This window comes from Helobdella robusta, assembly GCF_000326865.2.
Source record: "Helobdella robusta unplaced genomic scaffold HELROscaffold_8, whole genome shotgun sequence".
Taxonomy (NCBI): Eukaryota; Metazoa; Annelida; class Clitellata; order Rhynchobdellida; family Glossiphoniidae; genus Helobdella; species Helobdella robusta.
In genome coordinates this window covers 1,125,972-1,153,273 of record NW_008705459.1, presented here as the reverse complement: position 1 = coordinate 1,153,273, position 27,302 = coordinate 1,125,972, and the positions used below count along the sequence as shown (strand labels likewise).

The 27,302-nt window shown below is 32.3% G+C and overlaps 3 protein-coding genes across 3 annotated transcripts in view; 1 reads left to right on the top strand and 2 right to left on the bottom strand.

The window, feature by feature from the left end:
- The window catches only part of HELRODRAFT_165414 (hypothetical protein), a gene marked incomplete at both ends in the record, with an annotated part of 3,390 nt that extends 1,314 nt beyond the window's left edge, over positions 1-2,076 (bottom strand). The window contains 3 exons of the mRNA XM_009031998.1: positions 112-284; positions 1,767-1,847; positions 1,961-2,076. Of these exons, the coding sequence (XP_009030246.1) occupies positions 112-284; positions 1,767-1,847; positions 1,961-2,076 (370 nt within the window). The remainder of the gene's footprint in view (positions 1-111; positions 285-1,766; positions 1,848-1,960) is intronic.
- Positions 2,077-2,321: 245 nt separating this feature from the next.
- HELRODRAFT_165413 (hypothetical protein) lies at positions 2,322-5,258 on the top strand (the record flags this gene model as incomplete). The annotated part of the gene is made up of 5 exons (XM_009031997.1): positions 2,322-2,337; positions 2,392-2,517; positions 2,599-2,967; positions 4,156-4,391; positions 5,229-5,258. The coding sequence occupies 5 exons, from the start codon at positions 2,322-2,324 to the stop codon at positions 5,256-5,258; spliced, it is 777 nt and encodes a 258-aa protein (XP_009030245.1).
- Positions 5,259-16,063: 10,805 nt separating this feature from the next.
- On the bottom strand, positions 16,064-26,460 carry HELRODRAFT_70241 (hypothetical protein; the record flags this gene model as incomplete). The annotated part of the gene is made up of 6 exons (XM_009031858.1): positions 16,064-16,183; positions 17,706-17,768; positions 18,913-19,004; positions 24,939-25,062; positions 25,121-25,201; positions 26,335-26,460. Coding segments are annotated over 6 exons (606 nt in total), but the record flags the coding sequence as incomplete, so codon positions are not given.
- Positions 26,461-27,302: the final 842 nt, after the last annotated feature.

Here is a 27,302-nt window from a genome sequence, read left to right as displayed (position 1 = left end):
CTCTTGCACTGGCTACCTATAAAATATAGAATAATTTTTAAATTTGCACGTTCATGTATAAGTCTCAATCTAAATTATTTCCTAAGTATTTATCAGATATATTAATTGAACCTAAACGCCCTGGTTTACGATCGTCTTCTTGTTCTCGCTTCTTAACTCGTGTTAAACACTCTTTTGCCAAATCTGCTTTTGCTTTTTCTGGTCCTTTTCTCTGGAACTCTCTACCTACTTCTCTGGCTACTTCTCCATCACTTGCGAAGTTCAGAGAGGATCTCAAGACCCATCTGTTTTCAAAATTTATTGAGGAGCGCTGTTGAACATCGCGGAAATAGCGCTTTATAAGCTAATTGATTGGTTGATTGATTGATTGATTAAAGTCAATGGCAACTAATTTGACAACAAATAGACACAAATGTTTAAAAATATTTTATTAAAAAATGTAAATGAAATGATATTTTTTTTCCATAGAAACTTCCAATTGATTATCTAAAGTTTATCTCAAAAAAAGTTATATTTTGTATGAAAAAATGAATTAGATAAAAAAATGAATTATTAAAACTGACAAATAATTTAAGGAAAGGGTTAAAACTGATAAGTTTACATTCTGGAATGAAAAAAGTTGATATAATGATGACTTGAAACTAGTTAATATATTGCTGCGGTAAAATTATGATGTAGATTAATGATCAGATATTTACAAATGCAGATGGAAATGCAATAATAAACTCTTGCAGAAAAAATACTGAATATTATAAAGAGATTTAAAAAATGCATGTTTAAATTGAAATCAAAAATTTGATAACATTAAATGATTGGATATAAAGGCATACATGTTAGGTAGAGAAGGTCTTGAAAATAATTTTGTTAATTGATGAATATATAAAAAGGTATAATGAACATTTTTCAATAATGAGGTTTGATTTATATTTACAATATTAAAAATTTTTTGTCGTCAGCATAATTTCAAAAACTAATTATGACAGGAATAAAAAATTGAAGGTCAATTGTTAAATGTTTTGAATGAAAAAACAAATTCCAAAACAATGAAGAATTGAAATATTTGTTGATGCATTATTGTTTCAATTGAATGAATCAAATGTGAAAACTCAATTAGAAATGAAATATGATTGAAGTATGTTAATGTATGTAAAAATATGTTGAAAATAATGATTTCATAGATAAAAAAATAAATAAAATATAAAATAATGACCGAATAAAAAATACAGATTTTACCAATAGATAGCAAAAGAATGTTTAATATATATATGAAACAAATATAATTATTAAGTAAATCAAACAATTCAAAATTTACAAATGGTTGATAAATCTTTTCATTGATAAATGATTTTACTGTCCCTTGAAATGTATTAACTTATGAAATTTAGAACGGATCTTTATTTGATTTGTGGTTTTTGCGAAATGAAATGAACGTACATTTATATATGTTTTTGCAATAAGTAAACAAAAATAATGATTATTTAGTCCATTAAATGTATCTGTTTATGTTATATGTTATATGTTCTTTGAGATTTAATAAATCTTCATTGGCCAACCTTTTAAAATCCTAAACAAATAATATGCAATAGGATATTTCCATCTTCCTGATGTGCCAACTACTATAAATACCAGGACTTGTTTTGCCAATTCACCAGATGCAAAGTCTCCTCCTAAATTTTCATAACCTGTGTACATGCCTTTATGTTGCAAATAAATGAGTTGTTCACGAATTGACAATGCTATCAAGGATCAATGAACAGTATGTAAACCGTTTGGCATCCGGTTTTTTTTCTAGAAAAGTTAACATAGCCCGATTGAGGCCTGGCTCTCCATCTACTGATTCCAGCCACCTTGATATGTAACATAAGCAAATTCATTAAAATTTGTATTTTATAATTGTACTTTATAATTTACTTTATCATTGTAAAATGAAACACATTTTGATTTTGAGTAAATAACTCACCTTGATAATGTTCGCTTATGTGGCAAATGCAAGCCTTGCGATTTTAAAAATTGGTAACCTTTACCACTATACAAGTGTAAGGTTAATGCAAATCTTTTTTGTTCATCTTTGTTCATTTGTTATATTCCAAAAATTTCATAAAGTAATTTTTTAAATGACAATTCAGCTTTTTGAAATAGAATGAATTATATGAATATGTGAATTATATATAATTATATGAATTATATATAAATGCAAATAGCACAAGGTTAGATTTTATTATTGTTGGCTTTGTAAACGATCCTGGAATTTAATTTTTCTACTTAGATTAATAAATCAGGTTATTCGAAAGCAAACTTATAAATTATATTCCAAAAAGAAGATGGCTTCAAAAACAAGTAAGTTGTATTTTCATATTATAAAAAGAAATAATGACGAATTTGAATTAGCAGGCATATCGGAAAATAAAAAAACATGGTATGTCCTACCTGAAGAGAAGAAAGATTTAAGTTTGCACGAAGCTCTATCTACGAAGCGAGCAATAATCAATACAATTAATTCTATCAAACCTATCAACGGTTAGCGCACAATTTGCATCAAACTCGATGATGAATTGAAAAAAGAATATTACGACGAAGACGAAAATCTACGTTTTTTAGATAATATGTTAGAAGAAAAAATTATTGATAATAAACATAGAGATGAATCAGATGACAATTTTTTAGATGAACGAATTAAGGAATTAGAAGCTAAACTAAGACTTAATGATAAGTATAAGTTGCAAGACGTTGAAAAAAAAATTTTTCTGGAAAAATTCAACAAAAAGCAAAACCCTACTGAATGGATAGAGAAATTTGAAAATGAATGTAGAAGGCATAAAATACTAAATCTTACTAATGTCATAAAAACATTACGCTTCTTTTTATCTGGGTCACCGGAAGATTGGTACGAATCAAATTTAAAAAAGATCGGTTTAACTAATTGGTCAGAATGGAGAAAGTCCTTTCTGACCATTTTTGCAGATAGAGGTTGGAAATAAAAAAGAACCGCATATAATTACAAATATTTAGGTGGTTCTGTAATAGACTATGCCTTAGCGAAGGAAAACCTATGTTTAGAAATTGAAATGTCGAGAATAAATATAATCGTTATGGGCCTTCCTGTAGAAATACAAAACCAGCTTGATAGAGAAACTGTTCAAAGAACTAACAAAAATTGATAAATGCGTTTCTAACATCAAGCCGAAATATGACAATAAATTTTTAATTAATGAAATACCATACAATACGGATGTCAAGACAAAGCAACTTTATCAACACAAACAGAGATATAAAAATGTAGACAAAGAAATTTCGGTACCAAAATACAAAGTAGAAGCAAAGACAAATAATACTCTAAATAAACAAAATCAAAGATATGAAAATAACACTCTAAATGAAGAAAATTTTGTTAGAAAATTTTATCAGGTCAGAGAAGAATACCACAGCAAATAAACCATATATTATGTGTGAAGAATTGGGCTGGAAAAATCGATACCATCCAACAAACGAATGTAGAAATAAGACTCTTTACTCATCAAAAAGAGAAATTAATATTCATGATACTAACTACCAAACAGATGACGAAGCACATATGATGAAAATTGAAATTGACAAGAAATCTTTAAACTAGAAAGCTCGGGAAAATTGCATGCACTGGTAAGAGTAAACGTAATAATCGATAATAAATTAAAAGTTAAAGCGGTTTATGATAGTGGATCAAATTTAAGTCTAATAAATAGGAAAAGCATAGATATTTTAAAACTAGGGTTAATGAATAATAAAAGTACTTTCAAAAGATCAAAACTATCAGTGGGTTCAATTTTAGTTCCGCCCGGGCAAATATAGTTGTTAAGGTTTGTAATTTAACGGATAATTTATATACATACGTAGTTAAAAATAACAATTTTTCCTATGACCTGTTACTGGGTCTAGATGCAATAAAAAAGTTCAAACTAACTCAAAATGAAAATTTTAACATTCTACAAAGAATTAATAAAAACAAGATCATCAAAATAGAAGAAAGAAAAAGGATGAAAAACAATCACAACATGGTTAAATCAGATGGACTGAATGACAACCAATTTAATCTACAAAAGGCAGAAAAAAATAACTTAATTAAAATTTAAGAAGTCAACTTTAACGAAAATATGAATAATACAATTTGTGAAAATTTAGACCACATTGAAGATGAAAATAGAAGAAAAGATATTTTAAATTTAATAAACAAGTACAAACATATGTTTGTAAAAGATAAATATGATGTAGGAAAAGTGAAGTCTAAAGAAGCAGAAATAAAATTAACCAGAGATGAATATGTAACAGCAAGACCATATAAATGTTCCATAGTTGATGAGGAGGAAATCAAGACTCAAGTCAAGAAGTTGTTAGAAGCTGATTTAATTGAAGAATCGGTATCCCCTTATGCCTCGCCAGTAACTCTTGCTTTTAAAAAAGATGATGGTCGTCGGACAAGACTTTGCATTGATTTCAGACGATTAAATAAATTAGTAGTTCCTGAATGCTATCCATTCCCTACTATTAATGATGTCATAGATAAAGTACCAAATTGCAAATATTTCACTGTACTTGATACAAATTCTGCATTTTGGTGTATATTATTAAAAAAGATAGAGAAAAAACTTCATTTATCACTAAGTATGGAAAATTCATGTTTAAAGTTTTACCCTTTGGTCTTAAAAATTCTCCAGCAATTTTTCAACGTATTCTATCCAATATCATAAGAAGAAATAATCTGGACAATTTTTGCATTAACTATATTGATGACATACTTATATTTTCACGCTCTTGGGAAGAACACATTATTCGTATTGAAAAAATTCTACAAATTATCACAGAAGATGGTTTATTATTATAATTATATTGTATAGTGTTATACTTTATAGCTATAGTATAGTGTATGTATAGTATAGTCTAAATTAAATTAACTTGCGTAAAGTAACATTTTCATCTAAATAAGATGAGTGGAACACATCTTGAGAATCTGTGTCTGTCAAATCAAATACTAAGCAAATATTTTCTAATTAAAAATGTATTATTGTTTTTAATTTTATTTTGACAAGTTAAGAATTAAGATTCTCTAATAGTTTAATCTCAATGTCATGTCATGTGTACTAACTACTTATGTATGTAGGAATGTAAAATGTATGAAATGAAATGTATAAATGCAGAAAATTATACTAATACCTTTTCTTTTTTAAATGTACAATACGAAATCGAATTTAAAACAGCAAACGAGACAAAAACTTCGCAAGCGATAATTTCAGATCAGATGATTAATCAAAGACGCTGAAGAAGACAACGACGATGCTTGATACATAGAACAAAAAACAATTTTTGTAATAAATTAATTTTTATGCCATATCCATTATATCCATGCTTGGAACTTATACAACATTATTACGCGGTTTAAAATTATGAAACTTTTTTTTATTTTTTATTAACAAATATTATTATTATATAATATTATTACAAATAGAAAAAAAATGAAGCCCTTCAGTTAAAATATTTACAAATTGAAAATAAATGAAGCGCTTCGGTTGGAATATGAATATTAATGAAGGCGGAGTCAAATTTAGAAGTCTTCAATATTATCCTATGTAAACAACATAAGCTGCGGTGCTAAGAGTTTACCATCATGAAGAATACGCCGTTATGCACCACCCACTTTTTTTGATTGTCACTTATCACATGCATAAAAAGAAGAAACTAAACCGACAATGATGAAGTGAAAAGATGTAAAGCTTTAAAAGTGAAATTAGATTTTAAAATTTATATCATGAATTCAATTACAATTTTGTAACATAGCTTTTTTATTAATCTTTTCTTTATAATTAAACAAATTTTACGACGCAATTTAAGATGCATTTAAAAATTTCCATAATCAAAAAACGACAGACAGCACACAAATCAATTCTTTTGTAAACTTAATCTGAACTAAATGAATTAAATTATTTAACAAACTTTTGAAAAGTTATAAAATAAAAGTTTGTTTCGGTTGTATAAGGAATAACAATGGCTTTTTGCTATTATTTAATATTTCATTTTAAGCACTTTGCATCTTAACGATTGTCCCTTGGGTGACTCTGAAAAGAGCCTTTTGTTGGGATATTCTCAAACTGGATAAAATTTCCTCATAAGAGTGAGCGCCTTTTCTAACTTATCTTTTTTTCTAGCATTGCTCTTATATCACATAAATTCATCCAAATAAGAGGACAAGTGGTTGTCACATGTTCCTCTCATTTTTTTGAACTTGTCTTTGGCGCACCTCCACATCTTCAGCACTTTTTGCAGTTTATCTAGAGAATTTGTATAATTTTGTTCGAAATATTAAGAAATATTTCGAACAAAATTTATTTACTGTTTATGAAGTAAATAAATATAAAACACGTTTATTAATTTTTAGAATTATTCATGAAAATAATAAACTAAATAAACACATCATAAATTTAATTGAATACAATAGAATTTCAAACAACCGATCTAATGATAAACTTTTAATTAAAACAAATTTAATATTGAATAAAATTAGTGCTCGTCAGTTTTTCTATTATGCGCCGTTGGTTTGGAATGGACTGCCATTTTATTTGAGGGCTTTGACAAATTATAATGATTTCAAAATTCAATTAAAGACCTATTTTATATGTTTGTCATAATGTTTTATAATTTTTTTTTCATATAGCTACTTTTGTTTTATACATTTTCTTGATTGGGTTTTGTGGTTAGGTGTGTGCGCATGAGTGTTGTGTTTGAATGTTTGTCTATGTGATGTACAATTGGAAATTACTATTATATTATTAACAGCCAAATAATGCTTGAACATAACTATTTCCGTTATTACTTTTATTGTGTGTGATCAATTGAATATGTGACTTTAAATGTATGGAATGGATGTTTTTGGGGTTGGCTGAAAAAAACACTCGTGGTTATGCTGGACCCTTTTTTTCAAAATTATTTTTTTAATGTTTGAAAAATAAACGGATAAAAAAAATGTAAAAAAAAACTATCCAACGCTAAAAATTCTGTAGGTTTCATAAATTATTGCATTAATTAGGGCCTTTTACAAGCACTATGATACAATATGATATATATATATATATATATATTATTTTATATATATATATATTATTTTATGAACTTAATAAATTCTACCAAGTTGTCATCAATCAATTTAATTTTTTTTAAATTTTTCTTAACTAGGATTTTCTGAAAATTGTCCAATTTATTAAAAATAAAATTATTATACAATTTCATTAATTGTTGGTGTCACTTTCTTGCTCCCCATTGTTATTGGAATTATCATTAGGGCGTCGAGCTGGTAATGATGTAATCATTCTTTGTTGGATCTTTTTGTGACTTATTAATGTCTATTAGGACATCTTCTGCAATTCTGCGGTAATGTTTTGGTGTTTTGACGAAATTATTTTATGTGTAGTTGTCAAGAATTTGGCGTGTTATCGGTTGTAAGTGATATTTTATGGTTCCTTTTTGTGTACACATTTTAAACGTCTCCATAGTGAAGTGGTCGTAACACCAATGTGAACGTGGTTGACGTGCATATTCGTCAATAAAGTTGACTCCATTAACAGGCAAAATTTTTGACAAGAAAGCAAGAACAGAGCAAGAAAGTAAATACAAAGAAGATGAAAAATATGACACCAATTAATTAACTACTTATCCTTTGTCTAAGAAGTTTTATAAACCAAAACTGCATCATGGATATGGCAGACGTCATATGTATTTGTGCATGCAGTTGTTTAAAAATATCACAGCATTGTATGCGTTGTTCAATTCGCAATTAAGTTTTTCAAATTTCCGTTTATTATCAAGTTTTTTCAGTTCATAAACAAAAATTTTTATTCATTATTTACATTTTCGTTTAAATATACAATTTAACATATAAAGCTTTTTTCGACAATCATCTGTCATCATCAGCGTCGAATACGGATTTTGTTTAATGTGTCTTTTTATATAGGCTTTGAGTGACTTTGTAATAGTGCTTCACTAAGTGAATTTGTTCGAATTCTGACTTTGTTACTGAGTGTCTTCACCAAGTGAATTTATTCAAATTCTGACTGTTAGCCGGTAGGACTCCAGTAGCGTGTTGTTGAATATTTGCTGGACGTCTTTGTTCGATGAGCTAAGATTTTGCAATCCTTAAATTGTGTGGATTGTTGTTGTAGTAAATAATTTCTATTGTCAAGCATCTCTCTAGTGATTTTCATGTTGTGTTTCTCTTTCAGGTGATTCTTCATTGCTGCTGATAGAACATGCATGGTAAGCATGTCAATTATATCAATTATAGTATGATTGTCAATTATAGTATCAATTCATCAATTGTTGTCATCTTGGTGTATTCAGTTTTGGCGCCCACACTCACCAATTTTGCATTTATGGTGACTACGGTTTATTATCGTTTTTGGCTTGCTTGTGCATTTGTTTTTCATATTTAGATATAAAATTTTATAGTTATTGTAATAGATCAATGAACAATAGTAATTGTAATAGTAAAATGAACAATGCATTAAGTTGCTCGAGTTTGTTTGCACAAGAAAATCAGGAGCAGTATTTGAGTCAGGTGGGCTTCAGTGTGTTTTAACATTCATCAGAGAACATGAAACCCAAGTTTGCTCCATTTTATTTCTAAAATAAGTTTTAATTAACAATTTTCATACGCATTCATGAAATGTGTCCTTGAGAAAACCTTCGTTTTATAGAAGGTGCTATATTAATGCTCAAATTATAATAATGCCAGTAATAATAATAATAATTTGAGGTTTGTTTCATTAACTTGAAAAGAAAGATGTTAAAATGTATATTTTTTTATAACATTTTTTACAGACTGAAAATTTAATCCTATTTGACTTCGTTGAAGTGTTTTATACCGTTATTTTAAATGAACCAGCAAAATTATTTTTAGCTTACAGAAGCATTGGTCTCGCCATCTATACATGTTTAGATTATAAATTTTATTCAAGCCTCAAACCATTTTGCCAGCTGAAACAAATTGTGGTGCATAATCTGTATGCTTATATATAAATGTGTTAGGCCAGCTTTTATAATTTTGAAAATTAATTTTCTCGTAATTAAATTATAATACAAAATTACTGTCACCCAGTGGCACGAAATCAACATTACTAGGTGACAAAAAATCAACGCTGGGTAGCATTTTTGTCACCCAGTTACAATGTTACACGAGGCCCTGATCTGTTAATGTCATGCAAATAAAGAACACGCTCAAACATCTCCATTTTGAATATCACACATAAAAATTTCATTTTTTTTTACCAGACCTTTTTATTTTCAAGACCTTATTTACTTTTCTCTACTTTTAATGTCCTGGACATGACATAAAACTGCATCCACGCTGCCTTGCGTGCTTTTGAGCAAAAGGCTAGGCAAGCAAAAGGTCGACAACCACCCGCTTATAACGGGTGGTTGTCGTCAGGATGGGTGTCCGGATGTGAAAACTTTTCACCAAATTATTCCTATGCCATCACAAAGAAAAACAACGGCCCCTAGGCCCAAGCAGGCCTTAAGTGGTCAAGGGGTGCCAAGAATCTCTGGGAAGTATGCAATAGCGGAAGGATGTTGCAGAAAAATTCAGAACGGCACTTATGGTACTTAGACTTGGAACGCTCAATGTTGGATAACTGACTGGCCGCAGCATGGAAATCGCAGAAATGCTTGAGCGTAGAAGGATTAACATCTGCTGCCTTCAGGAGACCCGATGGAAATCGAATGGTGTTTGTCATGTCAACTCAGACAAAGAAAAATATAAACTATTCTGAAATGGTCAAAAGACGGCCAAAAATGGTGTTGGAATTTTTGTCAGAGAACTGCTAGCCCAAGAAGTACTGAATAATAAAAGGATTAATTCACGTCTCATCTGGATCAAGCTTCGCCTAGAAAAGCAAACTAAGATTATTTTTTCTGCATACGCACTAAAGACAGGCGAAACAGAAGAAATGAAAAATGACTTCTGGGCTGCGTTCTCTCCCACCATCTCAACAATACCAAAATCTGAAACAATCCTGATTGGAAGCGATCTCAATAGCCACGTTGGAGAGAAAACAGATGGTTTTGACAACGTACATGGCGGTTTTGGCTATGGAGAACGGAATGAAGATGGCAACAGCATTCTTGAATTTGCTGAAAGTCACGGGTTTTATTTACTGAACACATATTTTAGAAAAAGGTTGGAACATCTCATAACATACAAAAGTGAGCCATCAGACACGAATTGATTTCTCCGCTGTCAAACAACAACACCGAAGGCTATTCAAAAATGCCAAAATTATACCTGGCAAATCATGTGTCGCCCAACATAGACTCCTTGTGGCAGACCTGGTTCTCGAACTGCCAAAACATAAGTCTAAACAAACGCCTCGGAGAATCAAAACGTGGAAAAGCAATATTCATCGAAAAAAATTTCAACAGATTGTCACAAGCCAGTACAGATTGGAGTACATACAAAACCGTTTTGATAAACGCTGCAACTACATTTTGTGGAAAAACTGGTACAAAACGTCAGCATGAACGAGACACTTGGGGGTGGAATGACAGAGTACAAAATGCTGTACTTAAAAAGAAAGCTGCATACAAGCAATGGCAAAAATCAAAGTCTGTTGATGACCCTTAAATTTTTCGTGAGAAGAACTATGCAAGACATCAATGACTCGGACAGATCAGTGCAGAGAGTGGCTCACTAAAAGCAAAGGTGAACAAAAGAAATCTCTGTATGGTATAGCAAAACAAGCAAAGCGTACGAAAGAAGACGTAGTTGGTGACTCATATATCAAAAACGACAAAAATGAGATGGTTCTTAAACAAGATGAGATCAAACTACAGTGGAAAGAAGACTTCAACCGTCTGTTAAATGAAACAAATCCCATCAATGTCAACTTTGACGCTCCACCCATCGAAGGTCCGATTCCAGACATCACTGTAAGGAGCTTACAGAAGCTCTGAAAGCTATGAAGGATGGAAAGGCAGCAGGGCCCTCTGGACTCACAAATGACATTATCAAAGCATCAGGTACTGCAGGTATCCAAACGTTACTACAACTTTGCCGTGAAATTTGGAGAAATTGCTCAATGCTGACTGAATGGAACTATAGCATGACAATTCCGCTATACAAAGCAACGGTGATCCATTGAACTGTTCATCATATCGGGGTATACGTCTGTTAGAACACTCCCTGAAAATTGTCGAGATAATCATTGGGAGAAGATTAACGTCGTGCATCATATTCGGAAATTATCAATTTGGTTTTCTAGCGGAGAAATCAATAATTGATGCAATTCACATCCTTCGGCAACTGCAAGAGAAGTACCTCGCAAAGCATCAACAACTATCACACGTTTTTGTAGACCTTGAAAAAGCATTTGATCGAGTTCCCCGTGAAGCAATCAGGTGGAGTCTACGTCACCAACTCATTCCAGAATATCTTGTTCGACTTGTGATGGAAATAATACAAGAACGAATACTAAGACTCTCGTCAGCAAAACGGTTGGAAACACAGATGCATTTGACATCGGCATTTGTGTTCACCAAGGCTCAATTCTCAGTCCACTGTTATTTATAACTGTGATGGAAGAAATCACAAAACCGATACGCACAGGTGACATTTGTAATCTAATATATGCTGATGATATCGTTTTAACAGCCACGTCTGAGCAGAATGCAGCACAGATGTTTGAAGATTGGAACACCAGACTCGCCGATCGTGGATTCAAAGTCAACATCAGCAAAACCAAGGCAATGAACTCTGGTGAACCCATCCAATCCACAACTACTGGACGATGCTCTGTTCAGTTTGTAAAACTAGTGTAGGTAACAATTCAATCAAGTGTCAGCAGTCTAACCAGTGGTATCACAAACGTTGTTCAAAAATAATTGGTACTTTATCTAAAGAGTCCAATTTTGTTTGTCCTGCTTGCATAAATCTACGACAACAAATTCGAAAAAGCAATGTTTTTGGAGCCATTAAGGTAGAGAAAGTCACATCGTTTCAATATGTAGGGGATGTTCTAGATTGTACTGGAACAGCTGAAACAGCCTGAAATAAATGGCATCTCATTGCCTCTATATTGATGCGGCGTGACATCTCACCACCACTACGATCAAGAATTTATAAATCTGTGATACGTCCGGTCTTGTTATATGGTGCAGAAACATGACCAATGACAACCAAACTGGAACAACAACTTCAACGAACCGACATGAAAATGCTCCGATGGACGCAACGAATTAGTCTGAAGGACAACATTAAATCTACCGAAATCCTGCGTCGTGCTGGTTTAAATGATATAAAAAACGATAGCCGGCAAACCGTCTGCAGTGGATTGGTCATGTCAAACGAAGTGGAAACAGCCAGCCATAACTTCTCTTGCAGATGTTGAAGTACCTGGCACACGTCCCAAAGGCTGTCCAAAGAAGTCCTGGTCGCAAACAATCGAGCAAGACATGAAAGCTCTAAATTTAAATGAAATGGATAAAACTGATCGTCTAATTTGGCGCAGAAAGTGTATGGCAAAGAAAACAACGTCCTACCTCGGAAAACTGGGTCTCTGGACGCTAAACGAAGATCGATCGATTATTGTAATAGATCCTATGTTTAACGGTTTCTTGTTCATTAATTGGTTTGATATTGTTTCTAACAATTCTTTTCATAATTTCCTCATTCTGTTTAAACGCTGTCGACAGACTAATTGATTATAAATTACTCTTTTTATCGTTTTATTTCAACTCTGCTGCTCGTTTAGTTGCTAATGCCCCTTTCATATCCCCATACCTTATTCTCTTGCACTGGCTACCTATAAAATATAAAAGAATTTTTAAAATTTGCACGTTTTCAATATTTTTTTTTATCTTTTATTGTTTTTCGAGTTAAAATTATCTTTCATCTTTTTATTTATATATTTCTCTTTTTTAATGTCAATATATTTTTTTGTTCTTGATTATGCAGCTCTAAAATACGCAGAACCGTCCACATATCATTCCTGTATTTATCCACACCACACGACATTGTATATGCATGCGCAAGCACCACGCACGGCGTATGATAGTCTGAGTTTCGGACCGACACTATTCGGACTAGGCCATCACATAACTGCACGAGACATGGCACTTCTACCGACTGAGCTAACTTGCTGACAATATCAGTAATTTATTCATTTATTTATTCAAATTTAATCCTGAACATTTCTCAGAGGATAATTATAATTAATACAACATTGTATAAAACAGTTTACTATGTATCAAAATTTTTTTATTCTTTATAATGCAACTCTGTCAAACTGCTTACATGTTATTCTATACTTAGAATTAAACTTTCGTGCCACAAAGGCTGTACGCTATACACACCAAACGATGCACATACACATTATGTATGCACGCGCAAGCACAGCTTCATACGGGTACGACGGACAGACAGTATTCGAACCATGCCATCGCGTAATAGCAGCGTGAGACATGGAACTTTTACCGACAGAGCTAACTCGGTGACAAAACTGACCAGATAACACAAGCAAAATTCATAAACAAAACAAGCTAGCCATAAACATATAAAAAATAAAGTAATAAAATTTAAGAAGAGAATAAAACACTAGTAATGACAACCAATAATAACTACAACAATAATAACCAATAATAACTACCATAATAACACCACTTCATGTGAACGACGCCCTGCTGGTTTTTTTTCACTGGAGTATTCAGCTACACCATTCAAATACCAGCCAACTTACTCAGGTTTTTCTTATTAATGGCTGGTATTGTCAATAGCTACAAATCAAAATTAGGCAAGAACATTCGCAATATCTATCTTTTTGGCCATATTCACCGGGGTGATGTGCCCAATTCTTTCAATTGCATCAACAACTCTACTTTTTTTAACACAATAAAATAAGCTTGTTAAAAAAAGAATTTAATATAACGAAAAGCAATTAGAGATTTTAAAAAACGAAACTTATACGGTAAAGAGTTCCATACGAAAGATGCAGAAACAAAGAAATTTCAAACTACAAAAAACGATCTAGTCCTCGGTTTTAATAACAATCCATCAGGGAAAGACCTAAAGGACAGCCTTTATGTTAGTAAACAAACAGATTTACAAACAGATTTACAAACAGACTACAATTAGGACAAACAAATGCCATTAAAACATAATTTTATATATAATTTGTTGCGTAACAAAAATCCAACGAAAAGATTTAAGTCATTCAGGAATATGATCAAACTAACTGAATAGATCGAACCACTTCATGATTGACAGAGTAGAGCAAGGAATTACAATAGTGTAAACGTGTTGAAATGAAAACAACCAGTCGGTGAACCACATCATGAGTTAATACCTTTTAAGTAATTTCAAAATCTTAAGTAGAAAAACAAAAAATTAACAATATATGCACCAAACAATTTAAAAGATTTAAATCAATAATAAAACCCAAATTTCTAACAAAAGAGACACTTTTATATCAGATCCAACCAGACCTCAAGTTAATTTTTAAAATTTATCTTCATATTTATCTTTTATAAGCCTTAAAAGTGATAACACATTTGTCTCCCATAAGTTAATTTTAAAAAGTCCCTCTTAGAGCCAAACCTCAACCATTCAGATTAAAAAGAATGCGATTAGATTTCAACCAGCCTGCATTTAATATAATCAACAATTTTTGAAGACACAGCATCAACTTAAAATAAAAAACCAGCACTGTAGATCTGAATATCGTCAGAATCGATAAATCTAACGAGTCTACAACGGACATCAAATCAGAAACCTACGCCGTTGGCGAAATGGATCAGACAATATACAAGTCTCCTCTCCTCACAATTCCTCGCAGAATGCTACAGCCCTCAACATCCATGCCATGCTCTCGTGACCCAAGAACATCCATCTCGGGAAATGAAAACTACGTGACGTCGAAATGAACCTCAACATGCCGATGTTCGAAAGCCGTGCTACACTAAAAGCAGCTTTAAGTTCACTACATGTCATGGCTGCCAAGTCCGCCACTGAATCATACCATGCCTTCAATAGATGGCTAAGAGCAACAAGACAGACTTTGGCTCAACTTCAATCTGGCCATTGTATCATTGTAGCAACAACGGATGGATCAACAGCGGCATAGACACCAACTGCCCTTTTTGCCGTTCAACGTTCCTCATTTTTTCAGCTGCCCAGCAAATCCTACGGTTCTCACGACAATAGACCTGTAGCGAAACTCGACGACGGTTGCTGACTGGCTCAGGACGGAAATCGTTTGAAGCGGCAACAATAACATACGCCAAAAACAAGTCGCATTATTTCTTTATTTTTTACATTTTCATTGCCTCTTCTGCAAGACGTTGCTTTAAAAGTGTAGAAAAGTGACATTGGTCTGTTTTTCGTTTTGTTATATTATGTTTTAAGCAGTCACCTCAAAATACACAGTTAGCTGAAGTCAACCAGTAGCATTACAGTATTTTCACCGTCACAGCGTACCGCTCAAATGAAATGCGTGAAAAAAACGGATAATCAAAGAGCTTAGAGCGAACATCAGTTGAAAATAAAGATGGAAATCAAGATCCTCTAAGACAATTTATGAAGCAGAAAAATATGTATAAAAAAAAATCTGACTAAAAAAATTAAAATTCGAAAATTAAGAGAAGAGAAAAATCCTTTGCTTTTCTATTTTAAATCTTTTTAACTATATAAATTAACATTTAACGTTTTAGACCTATCTCTCATAGACATATTGTTTTATGAGTAATAAAACCGACTTGAAACCATCATTTTGTTTGAGCTTTTACCAACTGAGTGGAACGGTTACAATGAATTGACTAAATTTAACGAGGCATTAAAATGAAAAAGGACAAATCCATCATTGTAAAAATATGTAAAAAATTTAAATGATTCAAAATTAAGTGAAACAAGTTCAAAAAATTTACAAATTTAAAACATGAAATATTTAGAAAATTAATTGCAATTATGCATTATGGCTAACAGATAAACATAAAAGTCCCGTGTTAACAAAACAATTTTATGTAATGAATTATGTCAATTGACATCGTTATCGTTGTTTCAAGTAAAAGTTAGTCCAGCTTCATCATAACAGTGGAATATTTTTGACACTGAACTAATATAAGCAGCAGTTCTTATATCAAGACCAAGGTCAAACTCCTTTGCTTTTTGCATTATTTGCTTGAAGAAAAGTTAAGGTATTGATTAAAATAACAAAAAATCAAATTAAAATGAAATTTTATGGAGCTTCCCTATTCGTAAAACAAATAAGAATTTTTTTATGACAAATTAATAAGAAAAGGCATATAGTACATATTTAAATTACAAAAGCACCGGTGAAGTTAAACAAAATTTTTCTCACAAAATATTTTTTCTTTTGTTGAACGTTTTAATGGCTTGAAATTTCCAAAAAATTTTATTTTTGTTATAATTTATTTTCTATGTTATAATTAATTTATATTTTTTTCACTTAGCTTATATTAATTTTTCTCCACATAATTAATTTTTTCATAATTTTTTTTAATTTACATAATTTACGGGATGGCGACAACACATAACAAGCACACACATAACAGGCGGCAACACATAAAAAGCATTATTTTTTGCGTGTGAAAATTGCCCCAGCGAATGAAACAATAATTTAAATTATTAATTTAATTATAAATTATTAATAATTCAAAAATTTTTAAACTGTCTTAGAGTTCCCAAAGTTTTTTTTAAAACAACAGTTTGCAACAGATGTGCACGGTTTGTAAAAACACATTATTTAAACAACTTGGCCATTTTTAGCCACTTTTCAAGACCTCGTTTAAACTTTTGTACATTAACGATCAAAACAACTTTTGAACAACAGCATATAGATTCACTTTTTATCAGACGAAAATACAATTTCGTAATATAAATTAATAACGAAAAACATAGCGATAATTTTAAGAACAATTTTAGCCCGTAGCTAATTGGCAGTTAACTACAAAAAGACTTAAGCAGACTGCGGTTTTAGCCCAGGTTTCAATCAAGTACGCGCGAGTTTGCCTGAACGTATTTTTGCCAACAAACGCGGCATACTTTTGTAAAGTTTTTCATAAGTTTTGTTGGGACCGTACCTAGGCAGTAAAAAATGTATTCAGTATTTTCGTGCGCTCAAAAAACAAAATTGTACTTTGTTCAGTGAAATTTTTATTTTATTTATTATAATGTTTTGAGTCAATCAGCACGAGAATTGACTTTTATACGGAACAAACTCTTTTTGTTTATCCATTTAGGTACAAAAAATATTTTTGAAATAAAATAAATTGTGTTGTGTAGCTAACATCAGGCTAGCAATAAAAATGTAGTAGTGATAAAATTTGTTTTAAACTGTGTAGTTTTACTCAAGCCAAATCTAGAGAAAATCAGAACTAGCTCAGACCGGGCTTATTACACGCGCAGCCCACTTGAATGCACAATTTTCAAAGTTTATATAACTGCAAAACCTAGGCCTGGGCAAAAACCAGAGCGTATGTGCGGGTCCATATCTTACGAGTAGTTAAAGAGATATGCCTATTGATTTTAAATGAAAAAAGATAAAAAAGTTGTTTTGTTTTTTTTCGAAATTTCGGTCAACTAAAGGGTCAAAAATAAAAAGTTTCAGCAAAAAAGTAAATTGAACTGTTGAAAATATTTTCAAATTAATATTTTAAAACTGCAAATATTAAAAACTCACAACTGCTGAATTTTCCATTGTTTGAGCTAGACCTGAATGAACTATATCTTTTTCAGAGGCACCCTTAAAAAATTCATTTGTTTGATTGTAATTTCTTTAGTAGCTAAAATTTCACAATGAAAAACTAATACATTATTTAGATTGATAGTGGCTAAAATTGTGTTAACACTTAATATTTTCAAATTTATCGGTTTTACACATTATTTTGTCACAAATATCCGATGTTTTTTGTTATAAGATGTAGTTTTAAGTATTTTTAACATTTTTAACATGTACTTATTGAATCAGTTGAAAAAATCATACAAACATAAATTTATGAATTTCATTTTTTAATTAAAAAATTTAGAATTATAAGAATCCGTGATGTATCTGAATGCGTTGAAAGTGCATTTAAGATTCTTCGTCTATTTAATGTCATATTTGTTATTATTCTTTAAAAAAGTTTAGTGATAGATAAAAAAAAGAATAGACAAAATTGAATTAATGACAAAGTTTTATTGAGTCATAATATATTTAAGGTGTTTTGTGATGAAGGTCTTATCCTGATATGTTGATTGAGTGGACTTGATGCTTGATGCGTTGACAAAGGTTGTGTAGTAGTATTGATTGGAGGTAGTAGAGTATGGATATGCATACATAACATATCATATACAAGCACATTCGTTGGATGCTTTATAGTTGCAGTCAATCATTCTGAAGAAATTTTTTGGGCTTTTCTTGAAACGTATCAAATCCCATCGCTATTAAAAATTCAAATACTAGTTTTTTCGCACCAGTTTTTTCTCAACAAAAAAAAGCTGATATACATTGAAACCAAGAGGCGAATAACAGAAAAATGAACATTAGACAAAATGAACGTATGACAAAATATTTAATCACCTGTTTTACATACTGATTTAAAAAATGCATTATAAATTTATAGGAGTCGAAAAAAACACTTCTAACAAGTGATCGCGGTCTATCTCTGAGTGAGCAGAATGGTTTTGAAAATAGGCAAGATGAATAACAAAGAAAAAGTAGGAACCATAAAAAAGGGTTGAAGATTTAATCAATAAAAAAGTATGCAACCACGTAAAGGAAAAATTCTAGTGAATAAATAAAAAACTGCCAATGCTTTGTCAAATATTTTACTAGAATTTTAAGTGAAAATATTTAAAAACTAACTAAATAAACAAACAAACAAATGGATAAAACTAAATAAATTTACCCCCATCCTTTTAAGAAACGACTCGCTGGGAGTAATACTTATAGTACCTCCTGTTTTCCCAAATGTTTTTTCCAATGACTGTTGAACACTTTCTAATAAATGTAACGTAATTAATATGCGAAATATGAACAAAATATTTATTAATAGCAAAAAACAGAAAGGTTTAATTGCGCTGTTTAACAGGCACTTGGTGCTCAGTAACGGAAATTATTGTATTGTTTTCGCTTTTTCATTTGATTTAACATGGCTACTAATTCGAGTTTCAGAAAATGTTGTTTGAATTCCCCAAATTCATTTTGTTATATTTGAGGAAGATAAATGCCTCAGAAGCAAAGGCAGTCCATCAATGGACTTGAGAAAAAAATTTATCACGCATATTTTAAAATAAAATTAGGCGATCAAGATAAACCATGGGCAGTACATGTGTAGAAGGACTAAGAAGTTGGAGCAAAGGTTTAAAAACATATTTAAGTTTTGAAATTCCAATGATTTGGCGTGAACCCAAAAATCACACAGACGATTGTCGCTTCCGCATGGCAAACACCAAAGGTTTTAACAAGAATAAAAAAGATTTATCATATCCCAATTTACCTTCAGCATTGAAACCAGTACCGATACCAATTGACATTTCCAGAAGGTTTGCCGAATGATGAATCAAGTTATAACGATATTGTTGAAACTGATAAAGACAATTTTTCACTTAGCAATTCAAATTCTAGAGGAGCATTTTTCTTAGGCTGAATAAAACGGCCTTGTTCGAGATTTGAATTTATCAATTATCACTGGGATCACGTTTAAAGGCTAAGAATTTGCTAGAGCCTGAAACAACTTTTTCATGGTAAAGAAATCGTGAAGCAGAATTTGTGTATTGTTCAAATACTGAGTTGGGAATAAGGTATGCTGCCAATGAATAGAAAATTTGTATTGACTTTATCAAACAAAGCATCAAAGAAGTACTTATTAATTAATTTGCCTTCAGCATTGAGATCAGTACCTTATGGAGATGACCTTACTGTTCCGATACCAATTGATATAGCAAAAGTTTGCCAAATGATGAATCAATTCCCTTGTGTGTAGTTCAAATATACCTGGATTGATTACTGAGTTGGGAGTTATGGAGAATTTTTAATGACTTTTTCAAACGTAGTCTCAAAGCAGTACTTTTGCATAATGGAAATATTTATGCATCTGTGCCAATCGCATGTTTTACTCAATTGAAAGAAACATTACATGGCGGTGCTTCTTCAAAACATCAAGTACGATGAGCATAAGTGGATAATGTGGTGATCTCAAAATAATTGGAATTCTACTATGCCAGCAAGGAAGCTATACTAAACTTCCATGTTTTATATATGAGTGGGATAGCAGGGCAGATAAAGATCACTGGAGAAAAAATATTGGCCATCACAAACGAATTTTCAACCAGGTATAAAAAATATTAAATTTTTCAAGTTGGTTGAACCAAATAGAATACTCCTGCCTCTTCTTCATATTAAACTTGGATTGAAGAAAGTAAGCAAGAAAGCGCTGGACGAAGAAAGTAAGTGTTTTGCATATATTTGTACCAAATTTCCTAAAATCAATAATGAATTTTTTAAAATCATGAATGAATTGGAATTGAATGCATTGACCAGTTATAGAGCTGTGATCCACGAATTTCTTTGGAACAAGAGGGCAACAAAAAACGAAGTAATTGTTAATGAAAAGCTTTTTGCATTCCAAAAACTAGGATGTCTAATGAGCCTTAAAACTCACTTTTTGTTTTCACATTTGGATTATTTTCCGGAAAGTCTTGGCGATTATAGTGAAGAAATGGGTGAAAGGTTTCACCAAGACATTAAAACAATGAAAATCATATATCAAGGACGATGGAATGTTAATATGGATAACCTAAAAGAGAGAATTTGACGGCTAAAGAATGAGCGAAAAAAATCAAGAAGTTTTTGTCCTTAATTTGAAGTTTTATTCTTTATGTACATTACATTTTATTAAATTTTTGGACAAAAAATTAACTAAATATTATTTAGAACAAATCATTTTGTGAATAATTGTAAAATAGAAAGATAGAAAGTTGAAAATCAGTGAAAAATAAGATGTTAAAATTGAATCTGTGAAAAATTCTGACGTAATAGAAACATTTCAGTTACATATTTGAAATCAGCGTGTTCAAATTATGTTAGAACCATTAAAATATTTGAGACATCTATAATTTTTTTTTAAATGCATACCAGTGTAATAATAACAATAATAATATCTATAACAACAATATTATCAAAATAGATAAATATGAATAAGAATTATTGTTTGATTATTTAGTTTGATATTAATTTGTCGACATTTTAATGATAAGCTTTATTAAATCATCTAATTATACTAATATTAAAATTTGTCAAAAGATTTGTAGTACGGTGGTTTTAGTAATAACAAATAAAATAAAAAACAAGATAATCCATCGCTTATTTTGGAATGGTCAAAAGACGGCCAAAAATAGTGTAAGAATTTTTATCAGAGAACCGCTAGCCTAAGAAGTACTGGATAATAAAAGGATCAACTCAAGTCTCATGTGGATCAAGATTCGCCTAGAAAAGCAAACAATGACTATCTTTTCTGCATACGCACCACAGACAGGCGAATCAGAAGAAATGAAAAATGACTTCTGGGCAGTTCTCTGACACGATCTCATCAATACCAAAATCTGAAACAATCCTGATTGGAGGCGATCTCAATAGCCACGTTGGAAAGAAAACAGATGGTTTTGACAACGTACGTGGCGGTTTTGGCTATGGAGAACGGAATGAAGATGGCAACCGCATCCTTGACTTTGCTGAAAGTCACGGGTTTTGTTTACTGAACACATATTTTACTAAATACTTCAACCGTCTGTTAAATGAAACAAACTCCATCAATGTCAACTTTGACGCTCCACCCATCGAAGGTCCGATTCCATACATCACTGTAGAGGAGCTTACAGAAGCTCTGAAAGCTATGAAGGATGGAAAGGCAGCAGGGCCCTCTGGACTCACAAATGACATTATCAAAGCATCTGGTGCTGCAGGTATCTAAACCGTGAAGTATGGAGAAATTGCTCAATGTCGACTGAATGGAACTATAACATGACAGTTCTTTGACATCGGCGTTCTTAGTATTCATATACATTTCCATCCCAAGTCGAACAAGATATTCTGGAATGAGTTGTCGACGTAGACTCTACCTGATTGCTTTACAGGGAACTCGATCAAATGCTTTTTCAAGGTCTTGTGTTATAGTTGTTGATGCTTTGCGAGGTACTTCTCTTGCAGTTGCCGAATGATGTGAATTGCATCAATTGTTTATTTCCCAGCTAGGAAACCAAATTGATAATTTCCGATTGTGACGCACGACGTTAATCTTCTCTCAATGATTTTCTCGACAATTTTCAGAGTGTTCTAACAGACGTATACTCCGATATGATGAACAGTTCAATGGATCGTCTTTGCCTTTGTAAGGCTCGATTATCAGTTCATTGTTATTTATAACTGTGATGGAAGAAATCACAAAACCGATACGCACTGGTGACATTTCAAATCTAATATATGCTGATGAATTCGTTTTAACAGCCATAGCAGAATGCAGCACAGATGTTTGAAGATTGGAGCACCAGATTCGCCGATCATGGATTCAAAGTCAACATCAGCAAAACCAAAGCAATGAACACTGGTGAACCCATTCAATGTCTGGTGTTCCAATCTTCAAACATCTGTGCTGCATTCTGCTTGGACGTGACCTGGGCATGACATAAAACTGCATCCGCGGTGCTTTGCGTGCTTTTAAGCAAAAGGCTAGGCCCACCGCTTATAACTGGCGGTTGTCGTCAGGATGGGTGTCCGGATGTAAAAATTTTCCCCCAAATTAATCTCTGCCATCACAAAGACGAAGACATACCGATCAAAGAACACAGAAACAAAATATCAGGTTGCGATCGCTCGTGCAATTCAATGCAAAGTATGGCTGACTGGAAGTAAAGGCGAACAAATTCAGATCAAAATCGGAATAGCAAACTAGGCCAAAAGACTGAAAAAGGATATAGTTGGTGCCACATGCATAAAGAATAATAAAGGCACCATAATAACCTTGCAGAATGAAGTGATGGATCACTGAAAAGATTACTTCGATCAGTTATTGAATGAAATAAACCCGATTAGAAAGGACTTTGATGCACTTCCGGTGAAAGGACCGATTCAGAGCATGATAGCTGAAGAGCTTACAGATGCGCTGAAAAAATTGAAGGGGGTTAAGCGGCTTGTCCGTCTGGACCAACAAATGATATCATCAAGGCAGATGGTGGGGCACGCTTTCGAGCCCTCTTACACATCTGTCGGGAGATGTGTAGAAAATCGATATTACCAGTGGAATGGAACAGTATCACACTGTGTCGATATATTAAGGAAATGGAGACCACCTACTGAAATGCTCCTCATATGGTGATATACGTCTTCTGGAAAGTTATTAAAAAGTCATTGAGAGAAGACTGTTGTGCGTTTCAATAGGTGGTTATCAGTACGGCTTCACGGCAGGGAGATCCACCACTGATGCTATCTATATCATTCGTAAACTACAGGAAAAATATTTGGCAAAGCAAAAGTGACTGTTCCATGTATTTGTGGACTTGGAAAAGACTTTTGACAGAGTGCCTCATTAGGCAATCAGGTGGAGTCCACGTAGACAGCTTGTTTCCGAATATATGGTTCGGCTGGTTATGGCAACGTACTCTAACACAAAAACTCTGGTCAGCAAGAATGAATTTGATATTAACGTCGGCGTCCACCAGGGATCAATACTCAGCCCCCTGCTCTTCATTACGGTGATTGAAAAAATAACCAAGCCGATACGCTCAGATAACACGTGGAACGTAATATATGCAGATGATATCGTTCGGTGTGTGGGGCTGAGTTGGAAGCAACTCGATCAAATGCTTACAATGTCAGCACTGGTGTCACAAACGAAGCTGAGAAAAGTGACTGATTTCGTATGCCCCGCCTGCATCAACCCGTGACAACGGAGCCCAGATAATGATACGATTACCGGAATCGAAACGGTTACTTCATTTCATTATTTGGGAGATATGTTGGATTGTACTGGAACAGCTGATGCCGTCGTTTGTGGATGCATACGTGCGGCGTGGCACCTCCTTGCCTCGGTACTGATGCGGCGTAGCATTCCTTTGCCGCTGCGCTCAGAGCTATACAACACAGCTTTGCGTTCTGTTCTGATGTATGGCGCAGAACTGAACTGACATGAAGATAATTTGTTGGATGCAGCATGTTCAAATCCTAAGGGACGATATCCTTACAACGAGACCCTGAAACGATCGGAACTGTGCATGTTGAAGGATGCATATCGTCGTCATCGCCTACGATGGTTTGGCCATGTGAAGCGAAACAAAACGATACAATAACTTCTGTTACTGAACACCAGGTGCCTGGCACCCGCCCAATAAAGTCCTGGACGCAGACCATACAGGAGGACTTGAAAATACTTGGTCTCAAGAAGACATACGCAATGGAAAGATTGGCTTGGAGACGGAAACTGATGAATGGAATAAAAAGTCTGACCCATAACGGATGGAGACTATAAACGAAGATTGATTGAATGGAAGAATAGGGGGAAATGATTTAATAAAAGGTTTAGAACCTAAGAACTCGTTTGAAAAAAAGTAGAGACTTATTCTAGACTAAAAATAACGTTTGAGAAAAACTATTAGACCAATGGACTCGAAACCAGTTGGAAGCAAATTTCAAGAAGTTACTCGATGTTTACGTATGGATCAGACATTTTTAAGTAGGTTATATCTAGGTTGAAACATAGTTTTTACAGAAATAGATAACGAAACTATTTTTAATTTTTTATCCATACTATTTAATATGTGTACAACAAACTGATGATGGGTGAATCATAGAAACATATTAACAGTTGTATTTGAAACTTCTATCAAAGTTTTTTCATTTGTAGAAAAATAACTTGATCTAATATAATTTGTATTTTCTAACCAAGGAGATAATAGTTAGAATCCCTTTCATACTTGAAAGTAAGTCGTCCATAACTAACGTGATTAAGGTTCTTAAGCCATTCAAAGTATGAAACTGTTACACCACCAGCATTAACATATAAATCCTTTAAAAAAATAATTTGGTGAAAAAGTCGGCAAAATTTATTAGTATAAACTACTAACAGGAATGACAAGAACATTTTTTTCTCTGAGAACTTTATCTGCAGCCAATGTCGTTGGGCCGTTTGCGGCTTCAGCTATCAACTGGAAAGTATGATAAATGGTCACCATTCATATTATTCGCATTACAATCATCGTTTTCAACGCGCTCTCAGACTGTCATGAGTCATCTCACAATTACGTCGATATTTTCAGATCAGATAGTTTGATTTTTAAATAAATTTTATTCCAGAATAAACCTCTCAAGTTTTTAGGGCTATTGAATCCGCGTAAAATTCGTCTTTAAAGCAAGACTTTTTCATGTTTTGCAATTTTATTCACCTTAGGCTTTATTTTATTATAAACTTTTTTGCTTGTTATTAAAACAAACTGTGCCCTCTCGTCTTTTACTTTTTTCTCTTTTTCTATTTCATTTACCTTGAACTGCTTTTTCAATTGTTACATTTTTGCAAAATTTTCAATCTTTAACTTTAACCAACGTTATAATTAAATATTCTATTGTTTATACTTTTTTTAAATAAAGTTTATGTTTCACTTTATCGATTTTGCAATATCATATTACCAAAAACCCATATTTTCACGAAAAATATTGAATACAAGACAAAAGACTATACCTGTTGATGTCTCTTGATAAGACCCAACCCTTACTTCCAAGCTTTCATTTAATAAAGATTAACCAAGTTACCTCGAAATTACTTTACCCAGTAGGAAGCCAGAATACATCAGATTTACAGTTTACTTCAGTTCTATACCCTGCATTTTTTGAGGTCTTTTTACAAGTTTCCAGTAGTTTTTCTGGGTTTTATACTTAAGGTTCTTGACGTTACAAACACGTCAAGTTTTCTTAATAATTCTTCTTTTAAGGATCTTGAATATATATAATTTGAGTTTCAGTTATGATTAATTGCGATATACGGTCTACTAGCGTTGAGGCTGTAAAAAAATTACTTAATAAGCCGTTATGCTGTGACCATGTTTCGGCGTAATATTTAGGTATGTAGTATTTATCCACAGATGCAACATGCATTTATGGTGATAAACAGCATAGTGAATGAATTTGTAGCAACGTTAAGTGAAGCAATAAGAAACTCTGCAATTTTCAAACATGAAAAAGTGGCTTTGAACCCAATTTAATCAATCTAATATTAAGGTCCAGCTCGCGTAATATAATAGCTTTATAAAATATTTAATAAATTCAATTTATAACGAGTAGCTACTTTGGCCTTTATTTTTTTGGCAGTATGTTTTGTGATGCTTTTTTCAATTGCAGCTGGAATGAAAATATCACATTGTTCATGCATCAAACTTTCTTCTGGCCCAGTATATTCTTTTGCTTTTGGAAATTTCTTAATTGATTTGTGTTCCTAAAAATAAAATAAAAATTTTGTTAATAAAATTAATGGATGTACGATCTGAGGCAGTTGATATGGGTTGTGAAATTGATGTACTATACACGGAGTTTGAAAAAGCATTTGACAAGGTTAATCGTGAAAAATTAATTTTGAAGCTGAGTATGTATGGTTTGAATATTAGTGTATTAAATTGGATTAAGGAATATCTTAATAGAAAATTTTTAGTTCGTGGGAATGGTGAACATTCTGAATGTTTTGATGTGTTGAATGGTGTCCCACAAGGCAGTGTCTTGGAAACTGTCTTGTTTATTATAAATAATATATTTGAAATGTGTGATGGTATGATTGATATGCTGATGATGCTAAACTTTTTACTGTTGTTAAATCACTTGATGATCAAATTTTGTTGCAAGATTGTTTAGATAAGTTAGTTGTTTGGTGTGATTTGTGGAAAATGAAATTAAATGTTAATAAATGTAATGTAGTTCAGATCCGTAAGGGTTGAAAAGTTTTTCATTTGATTATTTAGTTCAGGATTGGTAATAACAGATAATGTTCTAGATTTAAGGGTTGTGTTTGGCAATAAATTCAACTAAACTAGTTGTAAAAGTTAATTCTACACTGGGTTTAATTAAATTAATTAAATTTTGATTTTTTGTTGTGTAAACCCAATTTGATATATAAAACTTTGGTATGACCACAACTTGAGTATGCTGTTAATACTTGGATGCCATACGCAAAAAATAAAATTGATGCCATTGAACATATTCAATGACATATTTTTCAGCCTTAAAACTAATTAAAGGCTGCAAAAATATGTCATACGAAGACAG